Source organism: Schistocerca serialis, chromosome 4, assembly GCF_023864345.2.
Source record: "Schistocerca serialis cubense isolate TAMUIC-IGC-003099 chromosome 4, iqSchSeri2.2, whole genome shotgun sequence".
Taxonomy (NCBI): domain Eukaryota; kingdom Metazoa; phylum Arthropoda; class Insecta; order Orthoptera; family Acrididae; genus Schistocerca; species Schistocerca serialis.
In genome coordinates this window covers 116,153,302-116,176,610 of record NC_064641.1, presented here as the reverse complement: position 1 = coordinate 116,176,610, position 23,309 = coordinate 116,153,302, and the positions used below count along the sequence as shown (strand labels likewise).

General features: G+C 39.0%; 1 protein-coding gene across 1 annotated transcript in view; it reads left to right on the top strand.

Annotated features, from left to right (window-relative positions):
• LOC126475425 (serine/threonine-protein phosphatase 6 regulatory ankyrin repeat subunit B-like) overlaps positions 1-23,309 on the top strand; it is a 355,304-nt gene that overhangs the window by 142,438 nt on the left and 189,557 nt on the right. The window contains exon 7 of the mRNA XM_050103270.1: positions 11,214-11,315. Within this exon, the coding sequence (XP_049959227.1) occupies positions 11,214-11,315 (102 nt within the window). The remainder of the gene's footprint in view (positions 1-11,213; positions 11,316-23,309) is intronic.

Here is a 23,309-nt window from a genome sequence, read left to right as displayed (position 1 = left end):
CATTCAAGTTCTACTTTTCTCTTGACCACATATTGGATTCTATTTCTGTCAGAATGATTGCAAATGTCACTCCTCTCTACAAAGTGTCTGGAAAAGATTGTTCACCCTTTCCTCAAAATCTCACTTGGTAGTCACACAGAAACAATCAGTTGTGTGCTGCTCAGCATCTTGGATCACTATGTGAACCACTTCTGCAATCCCTGTTGAGCCAAATGTTTTCTTGTTCACTTGGTGAATATGACTGCCAATTCTTTGTATCCTTCCCCATGCTTAATTGAGATTAAGTAGTTCTCAGTAGTTCTTAGCGGTTTCTGTTGAGTGGTAGCACTCATGGAATACAGCTTCCTAATATGGGAAAGTTTCCACACAGCTTCTCATGAAACTTCATTAACACATGTGCATCACATGCCAGTTTTAGCCATGCTATACTCAGTATTTGGTCCTTCAGCTACTTACCCAATGTGCGGTACTTGTGGCCCTCAATTTGTGCAGAAAAACTTCTTCCCCAGGTTTCCTTATAGATTAGGAAGATAATAAACTCTCTCAAGAATAAAAGCTCACATGGAATTGATGGCATTTCCAGCAGGATAATAAAAGCTTGTTCCCAAGAAATAAGTGGAATTCTTAGCCACATATGTAATAGCTCTCTGAAGCAGGATATTTTCCCAGATAGATTGAAGTATGCCATTGTTAAACCACTACATAAAAAAGGGGATAGTCTGATGTCAACAACTACTGCCAAATCTCTCTTCCGACTGCCTTATCCAAAATTCTTGAAAAAGTAATGTATTGTAGAGTAGCTTCACACCTTTGTAAAAATAAAGTTTTAACAAAATGTCAGTTTGGTTTCCAGAATGGTTTTTCAACAGAAAAGCTATATATACTTTCACTAATGAAATATTAAATGCTCTGAGTAACCGGAAGTCACCCGTTGGGACTTTTTGTGATCTATCAAAAGCTTTTGATTGTGTAAATCATGGAATACTTCTAGATAAGCTCAAGTACTGTGGTATGAATGGGACAGTGCTCAAATGGTTTAAATCATACCTAACTGGAAGAGTGCAGAAAGTTGAAGTAAGCAGTTCACATAATATGCAAAAAACTGGTGATTTCTCAAACTGGGGAACAATCAAGAAGGGGGTGCCGCAAGGTTCAGTCTTGGGTCCTCTGCTGTTCTTAATACACTCCTGGAAATTGAAATAAGAACACCGTGAATTCATTGTCCCAGGAAGGGGAAACTTTATTGACACATTCCTGGGGTCAGATACATCACATGATCACACTGACAGAACCACAGGCACATAGACACAGGCAACAGAGCATGCACAATGTCGGCACTAGTACAGTGTATATCCACCATTCGCAGCAATGCAGGCTGCTATTCTCCCATGGAGACGATCGTAGAGATGCTGGATGTAGTCCTGTGGAACGGCTTGCCATGCCATTTCCACCTGGCGCCTCAGTTGGACCAGCGTTCGTGCTGGACGCGCAGACCGCGTGAGACGACGCTTCATCCAGTCCCAAACATGCTCAATGGGGGACAGTTCCGGTGATCTTGCTGGCCAGGGTAGTTGACTTACACCTTCTAGAGCACGTTGGGTGACACGGGATACATGCGGACGTGCATTGTCCTGTTGGAACAGCAAGTTCCCTTGCCGGTCTAGGAATGGTAGAACGATGAGTTCGATGACGGTTTGGATGTACCGTGCACTATTCCGTGTCCCCTCGACGATCACCAGTGGTGTACGGCCAGTGTAGGAGATCGCTCCCCACACCATGATGCCGGGTGTTGGCCCTGTGTGCCTTGGTCGTATGCAGTCCTGATTGCGGCGCTCACCTGCACGGCGCCAAACACGCATACGACCATCATTGGCACCAAGGCAGAAGCGACTCTCATCACTGAAGACGACACGTCTCCATTCGTCCCTCCATTCATGCCTGTCGCGACACCACTGGAGGCGGGCTGCACGATGTTGGGGCGTGAGCGGAAGACGGCCTAACGGTGTGCAGGACCGTAGCCCGGCTTCATGGAGACGGTTGCGAATGGTCCTCGCCGATACCCCAGGAGCAACAGTGTCCCTAATTTGCTGTGAAGTGGCGGTGCGGTCCCCTACAGCACTGCGTAGGATCCTACAGTCTTGGCGTGCATCCGTGCGTCGCTGCGGTCCGGTCCCAGGTCGACGGGCACGTGCACCTTCCGCCGACCACTGGCGACAACATCGATGTACTGTGGAGACCTCACGCCCCATGTGTTGAGCAATTCGGCGGTACGTCCACCCGGCCTCCCGCATGCCCACTATACGCCCTCGCTCAAAGTCCGTCAGCTGCACATACGGTTCACGTCAACGCTGTCGCGGCATGCTACCAGTGTTAAAGATTGCGATGGAGCTCCGTATGCCACGGCAAACTGGCTGACACTGACGGCGGCGGTGCACAAATGGTGTGCAGCTAGCGCCATTCGACTGCCAACACCGCGGTTCCTGGTGTGTCTGCTGTGCCGTGCGTGTGATCATTGCTTGTACAGCCCTCTCGCAGTGTCCGGAGCAAGTATGGTGGGTCTGACACACCGGTGTCAATGTGTTCTTTTTTCCATTTCCAGGAGTGTATATATTAATGACTTGCCATTCTATATTCACAGAGATGCACACCTGGTACTTTTTGCCGATGATACAAGTATAGATATCACACCCAACAGACAAGAATTAACTGGTGAAATTGTAAACAATGTTTTTCAGAAAATCATTAAGTCATTCTCTGCAAATGGGCTCTCATTAAACTTTGACGAAACACATTATATACAGTTCCACACAGTAAATGGAATGACACCATTAATAAATATAGATTTCGATCAGAAATCAGTAGCTAAGGTAGAATATTCAAAATTTCTAGGTGTGTGCATTGATGAGAGGATCTGCTGAAACATTTGAGTTCAGCTACTTATGCTATTAGGGTCATTGCAAATTTTGGCAATATACATCTGAGTAAATTAGCTTACCATGCCCATTTTCATTCTTTGCTTTCATATGGCATCATATTCTTGGGTAACTCATCATTGAGTAAAAGAGTGTTCGTTGCACAAAAGCGTGTAATCAGAATAATTACAGGAGCTCATCCAAGATCATCCTGCAGACTCTTATTTAAAGAGCTAGAGATCTTTGCTGTAGCCTCACAATATATATATTCACTTATGAAATTTGTTATTAACAATCCAAACGAATTCAAAAGTAATAGCGGTGTACATGGCTACAACACTGGGAGAAAGAATGATCTTCACTACTCAAGGTTAAATCTAACTTTGGCTCAGAAGGGGGTAAATTATGCTGCCACAAAAGTCTTTGGTCACTTACCTAATAGCATCAATAGTCTGGCAGAGAGCAATATAGCATTTAAAAGGAAATTAAAAGAATTTCTTAATGGCAACTCTGTCTACTCATTAGATGAATTTTTGGACGTAGTAAGTGGGTAATTTCCCCAACGACCCCCCCCCCCCCCTAAAAAAAAAAAAAAAAAAAAAAAGAGAGAGAGAGAGAGAGAGATATTAAGTGCCATGTAATATTTTGTGTAATGTAATATCTTGTATAGACATATTTTATTAACTTGACATATTCCACATCAATACGAAGTGTCAAATTCATGATCTGTGGAACAAGTACTAATTTAATCTAATGGTTTTAGTAAGACAGACATTGGAATGTCTGAAAGTGGGGAGGAGGGACTGTATGATGAAAGAGTTTCTGCCCTTCTGGCTATTTTTAGTTTATATATTTCTATTTATTGATTTACATTTATGGCTTGTAGGTCATCAAGCTGATGTCTTTTACAAACGTCATACACAGGTTGAGTAGATTACTATAGATAACACTTACATACAGTAGTGGTGCATACATTAATCTTAATATTCTAATTATTTTACATGGTACAACAGAGGGCAAGTAGATTAGAATTCACTGAGTGAATAAAAACATTTATCTCCTAAGAAGGCTTTTAACTCCCTCTGGAATAGCTTTGGTTCACAGGTTTTCAGATTGTTGCAGCTTGTAGAACCATATCTGTCCATTAATATAAGGACTATTGTCAGTTATTTTTAATTTTGTCCTCTGCCTGAAGTAGTTACCCCTACTTCTAGTATCATAATTATCTATATCACTGCACTTATTTATAACAACAAAAACAAACAGTTTTTGACATAATTATTTAATTGGGTAGATAAACAATCCACTAACCTGTGGTGGCAGAATATACACATATGACTGCTGTAATTGGCAAGCTTTCAGAGCCAGTGGCTCCTTCTTCAGGCAGAAGGGTCAATGGAGAAAGAAGTTTTTACTATTCAGAAAAATATGTAATAAGTTTATACAGCTACTGCTGATTTTCTCACATACAGAAGTAATGGGGTTTACCCAATGGAGATTTTTGTCCACATGAACACCAAGAAAATTTAATATTATCTGTTTCTGCTGATGTAATACCACAAATATTGTCTATTTCAGCCTCATGAGAACTAGTTGTTTTAAATATTAGTAGCTGGGATATTGGTGTTTAGACCCTCGTATAGAAAATATGTGGTTTCTTCCCTCACACCCTTAGTTGCAGCCGAGTGTAATGTCTCTGAGTCTTTTTCATAAAATAAGAGGGAGGTGTCATCAGCATAGGTTACTAGATGTGAGTTGCAGGGTTGTGTCATGTCACTGACATAACCCAAGAAGAGAACGAGACCAAGGATTGAACCCTGTGGTACACACTAGACTTCTGTATCTCTAGAAGACTAGAAATATATTACCTTACTATCTGTTTAACATGGAAGTTTAATGCACTGTTTGCAATTTGTCAAGTATGTGGTCAGTAAACATAGATGAGTCCTCAGAGTTGTAAACCTTCAATTTCTGAAAGAGCAACCTGTGGTTGACTGAGTCAAAGACTTTGGAAATCTAAGAATATGCCTGCTGTCTTCGTACCTTGCTCTAGGAAGATGTTCACTTCATGGAGAAATTCAGCAACTGGAGTTGTTGTGCATCGATGTTTCCTAAGGCTACGCTGTGTTTCTGTTAATTTGTTCCTTATAAAATAAGCAGAGAGCTGAGAAAAGATAGCCATTTCCAAAACCTTACTAAAGGTAGGTTTCAACGACATTGGGCGGTAGTTTCAAATCTCTTTTGTACTCCCCTTCTTATGCTCTGTCTTAACAATGCTTATTTTTAGACTACTAGGATAAGTACTTTCTCTAATATTACAGTTTACGAGGTACATTAGTGGCTTAACTATTTCTTTTATGAATTATTTAGCTACTACACTCGATGTACCATTCCATCCATCTGAGTACTTGTTCTTTAATGTGAGGATTGCCTTTCTCATACCATTTTCTTTAACTGTTTGAAAGTTCTGCTATAAAGATTTTCATAGCTGTGTTATATTTCTGTTTCAAAATGTGCAGCCTTGTTGATTTGTACAGGACATCCAGGTGGTAAATATTTTGCTCGAGTTTAACAAGGCTTGCTGGAAGTCTGAGTTTGCTATTTCTTCCACTCTGACTGTGTATTAGCCCTGTCTGAATTTCTTTAATGCGACAACAAGAATCAAAGTGTCTCAGTAGGTTGTTATCTGATCCTTCCACAAGCTAGATTCTATCCCACTTCTCCTCAGCTAGTTTAATTCTCAGAGAGTTGATGTTACTGTTGCTCATAACTCATTTCTTTTCAAAAGTTTTTCGTATTATTGTAGGAGCTGTTTTTCTATATTCTATCTGTTGTGCAAGGTGGTTAGAGTAATGAAAGTCTATGTTACTATTGTTAACAGTCTCTTCAGCAGTTTAGTTGACTATTGCTTAATCTATCCTGGTAGAGCTACAATCTGAGCTGCTGGTATCCATGGTAAGTATATTTCTCATTAGTGTTTGCATCAACGGTGAAGTCTCCAAGTATAGTAAGGTCATTGGGATCAGTTTGCATAATTATTGTATTGAAGCTGTTGAGAAAATGAATTACATCTACACAAGGTGGTCTGTATATTCCTATTACTTTATGTGTTACAACATTGACTTCAAGCTCTTTTAATTGAATTGCAGTACCACTTATTTCTAATATCCCCTCTTCAATATATTGCTCAATAAATATAAGTTTCTTTGACTGAATATGTTCTCTAACAAATATTGCCACATCTCCTCCTCTATGCTGCTTCCTACAATGTTGTTGTTGTTGTTGTGGTCTTCAGTCCTGAGACTGGTTTGATGCAGCTCTCCATGCTACTCTATCCTGTGCAAGCTTCTTCATCTCCCAGTACCTACTGCAACCTAGATCCTTCTGAATCTGCTTGGTGTATTCATCTCTTGGTCTCCCTCTACAATTTTTGCCCTCCACGCTGCCTTCCAATACTAAATTGGTGATCCCTTGATGCCTCAGAACATGTCCTACCAACCGATCCCTTCTTCTAGTCAAGTTGTGCCACAAACTCCTCTTCTCCCCAATCCTCTTCAACACCTCCTCATTAGTTATGTGATCTACCTATCTAATCTTCAGCATTCTTCTGTAGCACGACATTTTGAAAGCTTCTATTCTCTTCTTGTCTAAACTATTTATCGTCCATGTTTCACTTCCGTACATGGCTACACTCCATACAAATACTCCCAGAAACGACTTCCTGACACTTAAATCTATACTCGATGTGAACAAATTTCTCTTCTTCAGAAACGCTTTCCTTCCCATTGCCAGTCTACATTTTATATCCTCTCTACTTTGACCATCATCAGTTATTTTGTTCCCCAAATAGCAAAACTCCTTTACTACTTCAAGTGTCTCATTTCCTAATCAAATTCCCTCAGCATCACCAGACTTAATTGGACTACATTCTATTATCCTCGTTTTGCTTTTGTTGATATTCATCTTATACCCTACTTTCTAGACACTGTCCATTCTGTTCAACTGCACTTACAAGTCCTTTGCTGTCTCTGACAGAATTACAATGTCATCGACGAACCTCAAAGTTTTTATTCCTTCTCCATGGATTTTAATACCTACTCTGAATTTTTCTTTTGTTTCCTTCACTGCTTGCTCAATATACAGATTGAATAACATTGGGGAGAGGCTACAACCGTGTCTCACTCCCTTCCCAACCACTGCTTCCCTTTCATGCCCCTCAACTCTTATAACTGCCATTTGGTTTCTATACAAATTGTAAATAGTCTTTCGCTCCCTATATTTTACCCCTGCCACCTTCAGAATTTGAAAGAGAGTATTCCAGTCAACATTGTCAAAAGCGTTCTCTAAGTCTACAAATGCTAGAAATGTAGGTTTGCCATTCCTTAATCTAGCTTCTAAGATAAGTCGTAGGGTCAGTATTGCCTCACGTGTTCCAATATTTCTATGGAATCCAAACTGATCTTCCCCTAGGTCGGCTTCTACTAGTTTTTCCATTTGTCTGTAAAGAATTTGCGTTAGTATTTTGCAGCTTTTCTCTAAAAAAGCATCGGGATTTTAACCTAGTGCTACTGGTTCCTTCTTGTTGGCGAATCGTGCACAGAGAACTTTTATTTCATTCACTAATCTTAATTTTTCCTCCCTGTTCATATGTAGTCCATGCTAGGTGTGTTCATCTCCATTCATTTTGCAAACATTTGTTAATTTTACTTAGCTGATTTTTTCATATAGTTTTTGTGGGACTGAATTGTGAGTTTCTATTTCTCTATTAACACAAGACCACTCTGGAAGGTAATATCATATTGGTACGTATATTTTGATAACATTGGTATGGTGTAATTGTGGCAATAACTTTCTGTAACTTCTCAGTGCTCACTTACCTTTGTTTCTATAACTGGTGCCACCAATAATCAAAATCCAGTCATCTTTGTTGAGTTCATTTGTTTCTATGGTTAAGTCTTCTACTTTAGAATTGAATGTAGCTCCAGGTTTGAGCTTAGCAAACACTGAATAATCTTACTTCACATTTTCACAAAGGGAAACAGAGAGACCTTTTCCATGGCTATCAGTGTAAATTAGGAGTTTTTCAGTTTTTCTTAATGCTTCAACATCACTGTTTAGAGCTTTGTTGGACATCTTGTTATATGTTGTTTTGCCTGTACTAATAGTTGCTTCACAGTTTGGATCTTGGGCTGGGTTCTTAGATAGCCCAGGTGAAAATGTGAGACTTGTGTGTTCTGCTTGGTTGTGCATTTTCTTCAGTACATTGCACTTCTGCTGCAGTGAATGGATGCTGTTACCTTCACTATCGTGGATATTATTTGTGAAAATATCTGTTATCCTCATTGCCAACTGTAAGTAGTCTGGTTCTATTTGCAGCCAGTCTGCGGCACTGATATGCTGTTTCTTCTTTCCTGCAAGAGATCCAATTTGGCAACAATTTAAACTTACACTCACCACATTTCCAATCCATCACCCATTTTTTGTGAACCCTCACTGACAGATCCACAATCCTGGTTTTCATTGTTCTGTTTATTTCGTATTTCTCATGCAGTTTTTAAATGTTGTCCTGCAAGACTCTAATCATTGAAATTAACAATTGGTTTTCCTATTTGATACTGTCAAGTGCTCTACCTGTGTCACAAGTACACATTTCGTGGCTATTTATGGTCACTGCTTTTTGTTTACAGTCTACACAGTTCCACACAGTCGCATACCTATTGTCACTTCTCACTGAAGTGTCAATCGTCCCACACCAAAAATGAAACTTTTGATTCCACTGAATGCAAAGTAAGCCACTTTTAACAGTTTTTGTGCATGTTTTGCAAGATTGACACTTCATAACATTATTTTCACGAACCTCTAAATTCAAGACATCCACAGCTTCTTAAACCAACAGATTTCCTCAGTCAAATTCTGATTACATCTGTGCAGTATCATTTAAGAGACATTGCAACACCTCTTGTCAGGTAACTCTTTCCCCACTGACATCTTCTTGATACTGAATGCTAAGGATAGAAAGAAAAAAAATTCTCTGCCAGGTTGCACATGCCAGTGGCACTCACCCATTAGTCTGCTATGACCATCACCACTGGTGTGTATCAGCCATCTCACCACCTACTGACCATATCCTCCTGCATACTGATTCCACCTGCTGTTGCCCGTAATTATGGTTAACGTAGGCAGTGATGCATCAGAATGGCCAGCCTAACTTTGACATGTACTGCATTCCCATGACATTGCTTCACAGGCTGCAGCATGTCTCAGCAGCAGCTTCTGCAGTGTTTTCCACAGTTGGGCACAGCTGACTAGGGACTCTGGTTTGACAGGACTGACTGCAGCAAATAAAGAAGACCATACATACATACATACATAAATATATTCAGTACTGTGTACAATACAAGACAAAATTATCCATAGATAGCAGGAAGTGTGAGGGCCCAGTTCTTCAGACCTATGCCACAACAGTCAGTGGTTGTCAGTTGGCAGGATAGCCACAAGAGCAGCCGGTGATGATGCAGTGCAGTAACTAAAAAAATCCAATTCTTGTTCAAACTGTGTAGTTTTCTTATTAATGATGGAAATATTTTATTTAAAGAAATATTAGTGATTTACTATACATGCAAACAGTGAGATGATGAAATTTTTAGTGACATAAAAGTTGTTTGATTCTAGATTGCTATTGCCCATTTGAAAACCCTTATTCTGCTCTTTTGAATAAATATTTTACAAAAATGTTGTATTTCGAACATTATTGTATTGAAAATTTTTGTGTCCTAAAATTCAGTACTGTAGTTTTGTAGCCCTCATTAGCCTGTTTTCTAAAATGCATAATTTAACTAAATTAATTTGTTAGTTTGTTAATTATCCTAATTAGAAAGTTTCACTTCTGCATAATTTTTTGGTGAGCTTTGGAAATCTCTTTTTGCAGTGTATTGGTGTGGTAGTAAATTAGTATTGATAATTTTGCCATTTTCTACTAATAAAATTATTCATTAAACAAACTTTTGTCTCTATGTAGTGTGTCTTTGTCTCCTTCAATTTTCCTGATTTTTATGTTAATGTCTTCCATGTTATGATTTTGTATTTTACCATTTTGTGATTCCAATATTACACATATCTATAAACAGGCATCACACATGGAGACTAAGGTAGTTGGAAGCTAACAAGTGGTGGTGTGTTGCTACTTGCACTCTTTCTCACCAGACCATTCCTGAGCTGAAAGCAGTTTCATGAAAACATCAGCATTCACTTCATATTGACTATGGAATTCATAAGCACTCTAGTTACAACCATTAGTGGCCACTGTGTACACTGTACGAAGGATAACCACATTCCCATTCTCTGTTTTGATAGCATTTTGCGCTCTGCTAATAAGACACATCCATTTTGTAAATTTCTACTTCACATTGACTATGGAATTCATAAGAACTCTAATTACAACCATTACTGGCTACTGTGTGTACTGTACAAAGGATAACCACATTCCCATTCCCTGTTTTGATACCAGTTTGTGCTCTACTAATAAGGCACATCCATTTTGTAAATGTCTACTTCCAAGTTCATGTACAAACTTTTTGGTGTGGAATTATGTTATTGTTTTATTTGTATCAGGTCATGTATTTTCCATTCTGTACTAGTTATATAAAATTTGTTATACAATATTTCCATTTATCATATTTTATGTGTATTTCAGCTACTTTGTGTTAGCTACTGAAATAATAGCAATGTATTACAGTTAATGAATTTCTTCATATCATAGACTGTGTGGAAAACTAACCAGTCATATAGACACTCAAGAAGATTGCAAAGTTATGCCAAAATATTTTGTGCCATGTCGCCTAACCTAATGAAGACTACTATATCTTATAGCTTACTGAATGTAGCTCCTTAAGAAACTCCTTAATGTGCCCATTACAACTTAACAGATTGAACATTCATTTTGCATATGAGATTTCAATAGTTCTTATGTAATTCATCATCATTTCAGGAATTTTTATGTGATTACTCGCACACTCTAACTCTATAGCTATTGTTTCTATCAGTAATGCCTCATAGCAAAGTGTCTTGGTTCATTCTTTCTTAAATTCAATGTCAGTAGATGACAATAATAAGAATGAATAACATATGGCAAATGCTACACTTATTATTTTATTTATTTCCTCATCTCTATCACTTCACAGCTGTTGAAGATTTCATATGTATATCTTTCCCTGTAGCTCTTGACATTATGAAATTTAAATATGAAAATAGCAAATTCTCAGGGTTGTTCCTCATGTTCAATTTTTTCTCGTTTTGTTTCAGGCAGTGCAGGCGTTAATAAAAGCAGGAGTTGAAACATCATGCTTTGGGAGGGATCTTCTCACAAAGTGTCTGCACATTGCTGTAGGTGCACATGATTCTGAGGTAAACAAAGAAAAATCTTAACCTCCTATTTACTTCTACATCTACAAAAATACACTCCTGGAAATTGAAATAAGAACACCGTGAATTCATTGTCCCAGGAAGGGGAAACTTTATTGACACATTCCTGGGGTCAGATACATCACATGATCACACTGACAGAACCACAGGCACATAGACACAGGCAACAGAGCATGCACAATGTCGGCACTAGTACAGTGTATATCCACCTCTCGCAGCAATGCAGGCTGCTATTCTCCCATGGAGACGATCGTAGAGATGCTGGATGTAGTCCTGTGGAACGGTTTGCCACGCCATTTCCACCTGGCGCCTCAGCTGGACCAGCGTTCGTGCTGGACGTGCAGACCGCGTGAGACGACGCTTCATCCAGTCCCAAACATGCTCAATGGGGGACAGATCCGGAGATCGTGCTGGCCAGGGTAGTTGACTTACACCTTCTAGAGCACGTTGGGTGGCATGGGATACATGCGGACGTGCATTGTCCTGTTGGAACAGCAAGTTCCCTTGCCGGTCTAGGAATGGTAGAACGATGGGTTCGATGACGGTTTGGATGTACCGTGCACTATTCAGTGTCCCCTCGACGATCACCAGTGGTGTACAGCCAGTGTAGGAGATCGCTCCCCACACCATGATGCCGGGTGTTGGCCCTGTGTGCCTCGGTCGTATGCAGTCCTGATTGCGGCGCTCACCTGCACGGCGCCAAACACGCATACGACCATCATTGGCACCAAGGCAGAAGCGACTCTCATCGCTGAAGACGACACATCTCCATTCGTCCCTCCATTCACGCCTGTCGCGACACCGCTGGAGGCGGGCTGCACGATGTTGGGGCGTGAGCGGAAGACGGCCAAGCGGTGTGCGGGACCGTAGCCCAGCTTCATGGAGACGGTTGCGAATGGTCCTCGCCGATACCCCAGGAGCAACAGTGTCCCTTATTTGCTGGGAAGTGGCGGTGCGGTCCCCTACGGCACTGCGTAGGATCCTACGGTCTTGGCGTGCATCCGTGCGTCGCTGCGGTCCGGTCCCAGGTCGACGGGCACGTGCACCTTCCGCCGACCACTGGCGACAACATCGATGTACTGTGGAGACCTCACGCCCCACGTGTTGAGCAATTCGGCGGTACGTCCACCTGGCCTCCCGCATGCCCACTACACGCCCTCGCTCAAAGTCCGTCAAATGCACATACGGTTCACGTCCACGCTGTCGCGGCATGCTACCAGTGTTAAAGACTGCGATGGAGCTCCGTATGGCACGGCAAACTGGCTGACACTGACGGCGGCGGTGCACAAATGCAGCGCAGCTAGCGCCATTCGACGGCCAACACCGCGGTTCCTGGTGTGTCCGCTGTGCCGTGCGTGTGATCATTGCTTGTACAGCCCTCTCGCAGTGTCCGGAGCAAGTATGGTGGGTCTGACACACCGGTGTCAATGTGTTCTTTTTTCCATTTCCAGGAGTGTACTTCACACGCTGCCATATGGTGCATGGCAGAGGGTACCTTGTATTGTACTAGCCATTTCCTTTCTTGTTCCACTCCCAAATAGAGCAAGGGAAAAATGACTTTCTATATGCCTCCGTACGAACCCTAATTCTCTTATCTTATTACACTCCCACAAAGTCTCCATTTGTATCAGTAGAAAAATTCTGCAGCTAACTTTACATGCTGGTTCTCTAATTTTCTCAATAGTGTTCCAGGTAGAGAACATTTTCTTAATTCCAGTGATTACCAACTGAGTTCATGAAGCATCTCCACAATACTTTCATGTCGATCAAACCTACTGGTAACAAATCTAGCAACCTGCCTGTGAAATGCTTTGATGTCTTCCCTTAATCCAACCTGGTGGGGATCCCAAACACTCAAGCAGAACTCAGGAATTGGTTACACTAGTGTTCTGTATATACTCTCATTTACAGATGAACCACACTTTCCTAAAATTGGCCCAAAAAACTGAAGTTGGCCATTTGCCTTCCCTACTGCAGTCATTACATCTTTGTACCATTTCATAACACTTTGCAATGGTACACTCTTGAGTGGGCACGCCTATGTATAAAGTGTGCCAACTATAAATAAAATAGTCTTGTACCATTCCATTGTTGTTTCATGATTTTGAATTCATACCTATTCATTCATTATTGTTTCAACCGACACAGTTATAAATTGTGTTGTTATATGGCCAAGCAAGCAGCAGTAATATAAAATAAACAGCGAGTTAGATGAGAAAAATTTACAAGCCGTGAAAGGGACTGGCCCATATTAGAAGCTAACAGCATGATCTCATTATGAGACCATTTTCTATGAGATACTAGTAATCGAATAAGTGGTTGGCTGGTATCTGATGCAGCAGCATTGTTTAATGCTTTGAGTGGGTTGTTACTGTGGGGTAGCACCTGCCATGGCAACAGAGTAATATAATGAAAGTTTATTCCATTATTGTTTAGTTAAATAGTGGTTTAGCTCATATTATATAAATTTATATTATCATTGTTTAATACAACTAACATTAAACCGTGATTTTATGCATACATAATGACCTTGGTAACATATAGACAGCCATTCTTTACATGGGTATGAAGTGTGCCATGTGTCCACTTGTGTTACGTTAAAGACGTGCCCACTCTAGGGTTAATTGGTGTGTCTGTATCAAGCAGTACATTACTATCCTGTATTCAAATATTATGGATTGTTTTGCCTACTCATATGTATTAATTTACATTTTTTTCTGTATTTACAGTAAGCTGCCACTCATCTCACTCAACTAGAAAATTTGTCTATGTCATCTTGTTTCCTCCTATAGTCACTCACTGATGACACCATCCCATACACCACAGCATCAACAGTAAACAGCCGCAGACTGCTGTTCACAATGTTCATCAGATTTTTTTATGTATATAGAGAATAAGAGTGGCCCTGTAGCACTTCCCTCTTGCACTCCTGATGATACCCTTATCTCAGATGAACACTTGCCATCAAAGACAACATACTGGGTTCTATTACATCAGAAGTCACCAAGCCATTCACATATCTGGGAACCTATTCCATTTATCATATTTTATGTGTATTTCGGCTACTTTGTATTAGCTACTGAACTAACAGCATTGTATTACAGTTAATGAATTCCTTCATGTCAAAGAATGTGTGGAAAACAAACCAGTCATATATACACTCAAGAAGATTGCAAAGTTATGCCAAACTATTTTGTGCCATGTCACCTAACCTAGTGAAGACTACTGTATCTTATAGGTTACTGAATGTAGCTCCTTAAACAACTCCTTAATGTGCCCATTCCAACATAACAGATTGAACATTCATTTAACATATGGGATTTCATTAAGAGTCTGTAGTGGGGCACTGTGTCAAATGCTTTGTAGAAGTCTACGAGTATGGACTCTGCTGGTTTCCATTGATCCATAGCTTGCAGAATATGATGTGAGAAAAGGGCAAGTTGAGTTTCCTATGAGCGATGCTTTTTAAATCTGTGCTGATTTGTGGACAGATGCTCTATCATCTCAGGGAAATTTATTATATTTGAACAGAGAATATGTTCTAGAATTCTGAGACAAACAAGTGTTATTTTGTGGTTCTGTTCTCTTACCTTTCTTGTACACACGTGCATTTTTCAGTACCTAGCGACTTGGGTTGGGTGAGAGATTCACAATGAATGCAAGCTAAGCAAGGGTCCCTTTCCATAGAGTATACTCTGTAAAATGGTATTGGAAATCAATCCTGTCCTGGTGACTCATTTTTTTATACTCTTTCAGTTGTTTCTATATGTGAGAGATATCTATTAATATTCTATTAATATCTATTAATATACCCCCATGAACCATGGATCTTGCCATTGGTGGGGAGGCTTGCGTGCCTCAACAATACAGATAGCCGTACCATAGGTGCAACCACAACGGAGGGGTATCTGTTGAGAGGCCAGACAAATGTGTGGTTCCAGAAGAGGGGCAGCAGCCTTTTCAGTAGTTGCAGGGGCAACAGTCTGGATGATTGACTGACCTGGCCTTGTAACACTAACCAAAATGGCCTTGCTGTGCTGGTACTGCGAACGGCTGAAAGCAAGGGGAAACTATAGCCGTAATTTTTCCCGAGGGCATGCAGCTTTACTGTGTGATTAAATGATGATGGCGTCCTCTTGGGTAAAATATTCCCCCATTCAGATCTTTGGGCGGGGACTACTCAAGGGGACATCGTTATCAGGAGAAAAAAAACTGGCGTTCTATGGGTCAGAGCGTGGAATGTCAAATCCCTTAATCGGGTAGGTAGATTAGAAAATTTAAAAAGGAAAATGGATAGGTTAAAGTTAGGTATAGTGGGAATTGGTGAAGTTCAGTGGCAGGAGGAACAAGACTTTTGGTCAGGTGAATACAGGATTATAAATACAAAATCAAGTAGGGGTAATGCAGTAGTAGGTTTAATAACGAATAAAAAAATAGGAGTGCGGGTAAACCACAACAAACAGCGTAGTGAATGCATTATTGTGGCCAAGATAGACACAAAGCCCATTCCTACTACAGTAGTACAAGTTTGTATGCCAACTAGGTCTGCAGATGATGAAGAAATTGATGAAATGTGCGATGAGATAAAAGAAATTTTTCAGGTAGCGAAGAGAGATGAAAATTTAATAGTTATGGGTGACTGGACTTCAACAGTAGGAAAAGGAAGAGAAGGAAATGTAGTAGGTGAATATGGATTGGGGCTAAGAAATGCAAGAGAAAGCCGCCTGGTAGAATTTTGCACAGAGCGTAACTTAATCATAGCTAACACTTGGCTCAAGAATCATGAAAGTAGGTTGTATATATGGAAGAACCCTGGAGATACTAGAAGGTTTGAGATAGATTATATAATGGTGAGACAGAGATTTAGGAACCAGATTTTAAATTGTAAGACATTTCCAGGGGCAGATGTGGACTGTGACCACAATCTATTGGTTATGAACTGTAGATTAAAACTGAAGAAACTGCAAAAAGGTGGGAATTTAAGGAGATGGGACCTGGATAAACTGAAAGAACCAGAGGTTGTACAGAGTTTCAGGGAGAGCATAAGGGAACAATTGACAGGAATGGGGGAAAGAAATACAGTAGAAGAAGAATGGGTAGCTTTGAGGAATGAAATAGTGAAGGCAGCAGAGGATCAAGTAGGTAAAAAGATGAGGGCTAGTAGAAATCCTTGGGTAACAGAACAAATATTGAATTTAATTGATGAAAGGAGAAAATATAAAAATCCAGTAAATGCAGCAGGCAAAAAGGAATACAAACATCTCAAAAATGATATCGACAGGAAGTGTAAAATGGCTAACCAGGGATGGCTAGAGGACAAATGTAAGGATGTAGAGGCTTATCTCACTAGGGGTAAGATAGATACTGCCTACAGGAAAATTAAAGAGACCTTTGGAGAAAAGAGAGCCACTTGTATGAACATCAAGAGCTCAGATGGAAACCCAGTTCTAAGCAAAGAAGGGAAAGCAGAAAGGTCGAAGGAGTATTTAGAAGGTCTATACAGGGGCAATGTTCTTGAGGACAATATTATGGAAATGGAAGAGGAGGTAGATGAAGATGAAATGGGAGATATGATACTGCGTGAAGAGTTCGACAGTGCACTGAAAGACCTGAGTCCAAACAAGGCCCTGGGAGTAGACAAGATTCCATTAGAACTACTGACAACCTTGGGAGAGCGACAAAACTCTACCATTTGGTGAGCAAGATGTATGAGACAAGCGAAATTCCCTCAGTCTTCAAGAAGAACATAATAATTCCTATCCCAAAGAAAGCAGGTGTTGACAGATGTGAAAATTACCAAACTATCAGTTTAATAAGTCACAGCTGCAAAATACTAACGCGAATTTTTTACAGACGAATGGAAAAACTGGTAGAAGCCGACCTCGGGGAAGATCAGTTTCGGGAAAGATCAGTTTGGATTCCGTAGAAATGTTGGAACACGTGAGGCAATACTGACCCTATGACTTGTCTTAGAAGAAAGATTAAGGAAAGGCAAATCTACCTTTTTAGCATTTGTAGACTTAGAGAAAGCTTTTGACGATGTTGACTGGAATACTGTCTTTCAAATTCTGAAGGTGGCAGGGGTAAAATACAGGGAGCGAAAGGCTATTTGCAATTTGTACAGAAACCAGATGGCAATTATAAGAGTTGAGGGGCATGAAAGGGAAGCAGTGGTTGGGAAGGGAGTGAGACAGGGTTGTAGCCTCTCCCCGATGCTATTCAATCTGTATATTGAGGAAACAGTACAGGAAACAAAACACAAGTTTGAAGTAGGTATTAAAATCCATGGAGAAGAAATTAAAACTTTGAGGTTTGTCGATGACATTGTAATTCTTTCAGAGACAGCAAAGTACTTGGAAGTGCAGTTGAACGTAATGGACAGTGTCTTGCAAGGAGGGTATAAGATGAACATCAACAAAAGCAAAACAAGGATAATGGAGTGTAGTCAAATTAAGTCAGGTGATGCTGAGGGAATTAGATTAGGAAATGAGGCACTTAAAGTAGTAAAGGAGTTTTGCTATTTGGGGAGCAAAATAACTGATGATGGTCGAAGTAGAGAGAATATAAAATTTAGACTGGCAATGGGAAGGAAAGCGTTTCTGAAGAAGAGAAATTTGTTAACATTGAGTATAGATTTAAGTGTCAGGAAATCGTTTCTGAAAGTATTTGTATGGAGTGTAGCCATGTATGGAAGTAAAACATGGATGATAAATAGTTTAGACAAGAAGAGAATAGAAGCTTTCGAAATGTGGTGCTACAGAAGAATGCTGAAGATTAGATGGGTAGATCACATAACTAACGAGGAGGTGTTGAACAGGATTGGGGAGAAGAGAAGTTTGTGGCACAACTTGACTAGAAGAAGGGATCGGTTAGTAGGACATGTTCTGAGGCATGAAGGGGTCACCAATTTAGTACTGGAGGGCAGCATGGAGGGTAAAAATTGTAGAGGGAGACCAAGAGATGAATACACTAAGCAGATGTAGGCTGCATTAGGTACTGGGAGATGAAGAAGCTTGCACAGGATAGAGTAGCATGGAGAGCTGCATCAAACCAATCTCAGGACTGAAAACCACACAACAACAACACCAACATCTATTAATATGTCCTCCATTTGGGAGTCTGTATTATGATCAAACAACAGTATGTTTGTACAATCATCCCATGTGAATGGTTTCTGAAATCCAAGATTTAAAACCACCATCTTAATTTTTTATCTTGCCCTGACAACACTTAAATATTCTGTTAGAAATCTACTTATTTTCTTGTCATATCTTGCAGTGGCTGTATCCATATGAGTACTTGTTCTCTATATCCAGACCTTCCTCTCAACTACTAATTTGGATGACAGTTTGTAAGGATATAAAATGGAATGATCACATACTCGGTCATTGGAGAGGTAAGTTGCAGACATTGCCTCATAGGTAGGATATTGTAAATATGCAGGACAGTCTATGAAGATTATTGTTTACAAAACACTGATGTAGCCCATCCTAAAATACTGCAGAAGTGTGTGGGACCTGTTCAGAATACCACTAATGGGGGATATTGAATTTTGACAAAAGATATTTTTATACCTAACACCAGAAGGCTACTGTAAAACTTTATTTTACTGCACTAGTTTTACAGTCAAATATTTGGACCATAACTTAAAGAAGCTTTTGTGGAGTTTTCTTGAACATGCTAGATAAGCTGTAGTAGCATACTGTAATCTTACCCTTCCACAAATTACCGTTAAATTTCTCTGTATCTAAAAGTTTCAAAAGCTTCGAGAGGCATAAGCTGTACAAAAGAAAAACTTGTTAGTTATCTTCATTTTCTCTTATTGTTGGCTGCAGTTCTCATGTCTAGGGGTGCATTCTTGAGGCTGAAATTTTCATTTTGTAGGTTCCTGTTGATCTGAATAATGTTTGAAGATTTGCCTGTTTTACTGTTGAATTTTATTTTTTGTCACATTTTTCAGTTTTACAGTTTCCACTTCAGATCACAAATGCACATTGTTAAAACTATAAATACATCTGTTTCCATCAGAGGCATGCCCACTACTACTTACATTCTGAAGTACTCACAATATTCCAAAGAGTTTACAAAGCAAAAAAGTTTATAAACTTTTTTGACAAAAGAAGAATCGTCATTAAGATTTAATATTAGTTTATAAAAGAATCCAGAAATAAATTTATTAATTAGTGTTAGATTGTGCAATTTTAAATATGCCAGACATTTTGCAATTTCAAATATTTCTAAAAGAAGAGTAACTTTAGCTGTACATATTGATTATAAGAAATTAATTTCTTTTTATACATTTTAGCTTGAAATATATTACATTGTTTACAAAATAATATAAAATTCTTTTAGTGAAACAGCTGAGATACTTTTAACCTACACAAGATTTGAAAATACTTGTATGGTACCCCTATTTCTATAAAGAAAGGTGATGCTAGAAGAGGATGTCCCATTATGATATCTCTCTCACAAAATTTGGAAACTGAATGTTTACAATATTTTGTGATAGACTATAAGGCTTGCCAAACAGTGTACAAACTGATGCCCAGGATAGAAGATGGATGTATAGAAGTGTCTGATACATAACACATGCAGAAAACATATGAAAATATCTACTATACAAGTCATAATCTGTACATATATATCAGGATAAGGCATTCAGATTTTTATATCTGTGGAACATACTGTCACAAGACAAATCATATAAGGTCAAAACTAAAAGATTACACCATTATGCTATAGAAATAATTACAGAGACAATGTAAATTACAAGAATTACATATTGTAAGTTAACATCCATACAATCAAACCTTCAAAATCTTCAAAAGAGAAGAGAAAACTTCAGAGCCTAAGTGTATGACAAGTGAGCCGACTTGAAAAACTTACAATGATGGGTACAGGCCAAAAGAAAATACTCAGTCATGAGTGGGAATCAATCAGCCACATAAACCATAGCATTTAAGCATATGCTGACTCAAGAAAGAACAAAATAATGAAAAAATATTAGGGCCTAAGTTTACGATGTGAGGATTGACTCATAAATCTATACCACTCTGGATACAAACCAGCAAAAATTTTTAGCACAACAAAATTAGTAAAGCTCATAATCATATCAGTAAGTGTGATCACATGCGAAGATTAATTGTGAGGAGCATCAAGCCTCAATCAATGATTGTACGTTCTCCTTGAGTAAACACACACACACACACACACACACATAGTCACGATGACCAGGGGTACCCAAAACAGAGTTAAGCATGAGTCTGTCCACAACTCAAGTTCCAATCAGATACAATGTTGCAATACTCAGGATAAATTCAGGTAAACTATGTTATAAATAGCTTTGAATAATGACACAATCCAGTAGCTTTAGAACCTAAATCAGAGTATGAAAGCAGACATGTATACATCTTGTTATATTTTCTATACTAGTAAATGTCTTCCACACTATTTGCCAATTGCCCATACAAACTAACCTACATACACAAAAACCTAGAAGATTCATTTACAATTGATAAAAAAGATACACAGTGATTTAAAGTTATATAATGTATTAGAACATCAATCCCCTACTTGAAATAACATGCATTTATGCTGAATAACACTGTCTTTAGCAGTCTTGGCTAATGATTCACAAATAGTATTATGCACAAATATGCTCAGATACTATTCTAATTTTTACAGTACAAATTATGAATATTGTCCCATTTCAAAATTGCGAGAAGATCTACTCATTTAGTCTCATGGCATACATGTATCAAATTCTAAAGCAGAAATCTATTACAGAACATAATTATATAGTGTATCATAGATTTTAACTCAGTCAGTAGATAAGAGAGAACTTTAAAAAGCACGTCATCCTACATACTAAATTCCAGACAAACAAAACACAATTATATAGTTTTATGAATCTACAGATAGATTTAAACCCAGTCAATAGATAAGAACCGAGCGAGGTGGCGCAGGGGTTAAACACTGGACTCACATTCGGGAGGACGACGGTTCAATCCCGCGTCCGGCCATCCTGATTTAGGTTTTCCGTGATTTCCCTAAATCGCTCCAGGCAAATGCCGGGATGGTTCCTTTCAAAGGGCACGGCCGACTTCCTTCCCCATCCTTCCTTAATCCGATGAGACCGATGACCTCGCTGTCTGGTCTCCTTCCCCAAAACAACCCAACCCAGTAAATAAGGTAAAACTCTAGAAAACACATCATCTTACATAATAAATTCATGACATTGGAAAAAGAACAAAGAAACAAAAATTAGTTATTTGTAGATCATGTCTATATAGTTCAGTGATTTTGCATAATCCAAACGACTTCTTAGATTTAGAATATACAAGCCTGTATTCATAAGGATGTGGATTTTCATGAATTTCGAATGGTCCAATATAAATATTGAAAAATTTCTTTATCTCACATGTGAACACTTTAGATTTCTCTTAGGCTTTCATCAACACAAGATCTCCTACTTCAAACTTAGAAAATCTACCTTTACCATAATGTCTCTGCTTTCTCCTATCCCACTCTTTTTCATCATCTCCCTAACACATTCTTCCCTCTGTTGTAGTGACAGAAATTTACATAGTGGAAACTCGGCATTTTCAGAAATAAAGTTAGTTGGTGTGCAATTAAACATGATTTCAAATGGTGAACAACTTGTTTAAGAGTGTTGTAAGCTGTTCATAATACCCTCAAAATCACTGACATAATCTATCAAACTGGTATGATTCTTACTACTATATGTTCTAAACAGTCTTCCAATCTCTCTTACATATCTTTCTGTAGGGTTACTCGAAGGATGGTACACTGAGGTTAGAATATGCCTTATTTTTGCATGAACAACAAAATGTTTCCAAGCTTGTGATGTAAATTGAAGACCATTATTAGACAAAATTGTTTTAAGAATATCCATCTGATGAAAATATTTATTTTCAAACTTAGAGATGATTTGCTTACTGGTAGCTTTCTTAAGAGGAAACAGCTTTATGAACTTTGAAAATACAGCAACCACCACAAAAATATAACAAAATCCTTTCTTAGACTTAGGTAAACGTCCATAAACGTCCACAGACATGAGGTCAAGGTTACTATTAGCAGTATGTTTTGCATGTGGCCTCTACTTGTTTCTTTACTTACCTTCACTCTCTGACATCGGTCACAGCTGGCAATCTTCTTCTTGACTCTCCTTCCTATGTTATAAAAATAGACGTTTTCCTGAATCTTTTGTGTGCATTTGGTTGATCCACAATGAACAAAACTCCCATGTGTATAATAACTAAAGTATCAATACACAGTTCCAACGAACATAGTTTCTAATCCTCTGAGTCTGTCTTTTGTCTCCTGAATAAAATACCCTTGTGTACTTTATAATACTGTTCTGTCTTTCCTCCTCCTTTCTTACCCAACATTCTCTTAACCAATTTCCAATTTTGATCATGATTTTGATAGCTGCAGATGTCTTTGAAAATTTTCAAGATATCTTTTTCCTCTTTCACACCTCTCAGGTACATAATTTTAAACTCTTTTTCTCCTTCTCCAAAGTTATTAGATGATTTATTTTCTAAAGGTAGCCTAGACAAAGCATCAGTAACTACATTGTCTGTACCCTTTATGTATCTGATTTCATAATTGAACTGCTGTAAAAACTAGGCCCAATGAGTGATTCTTTTTTCGTACAACTTACACACTTGAAGAAAACATAATGCTTTGTGATCAGTATAGATGATGACTTTGTGACCTAGTAAATAATTTTTAAATTTGTTGAATGGCCAATGTACAGCCAAAAGTTCTTTCTCAGTTGCAGTGTATGTCTTTTCATGTTTCTATAATACTCTACTAGCAAATACAAGAGATCTATGTTCAATAACACCATAAACTTCAACTTCCTGAAATAAATGATCTCCTGAACTGACATCACTTCTGTCTGTCGTAATACAACAAAGCAGAGACAAATCTGGTCTGAACAATATCTGA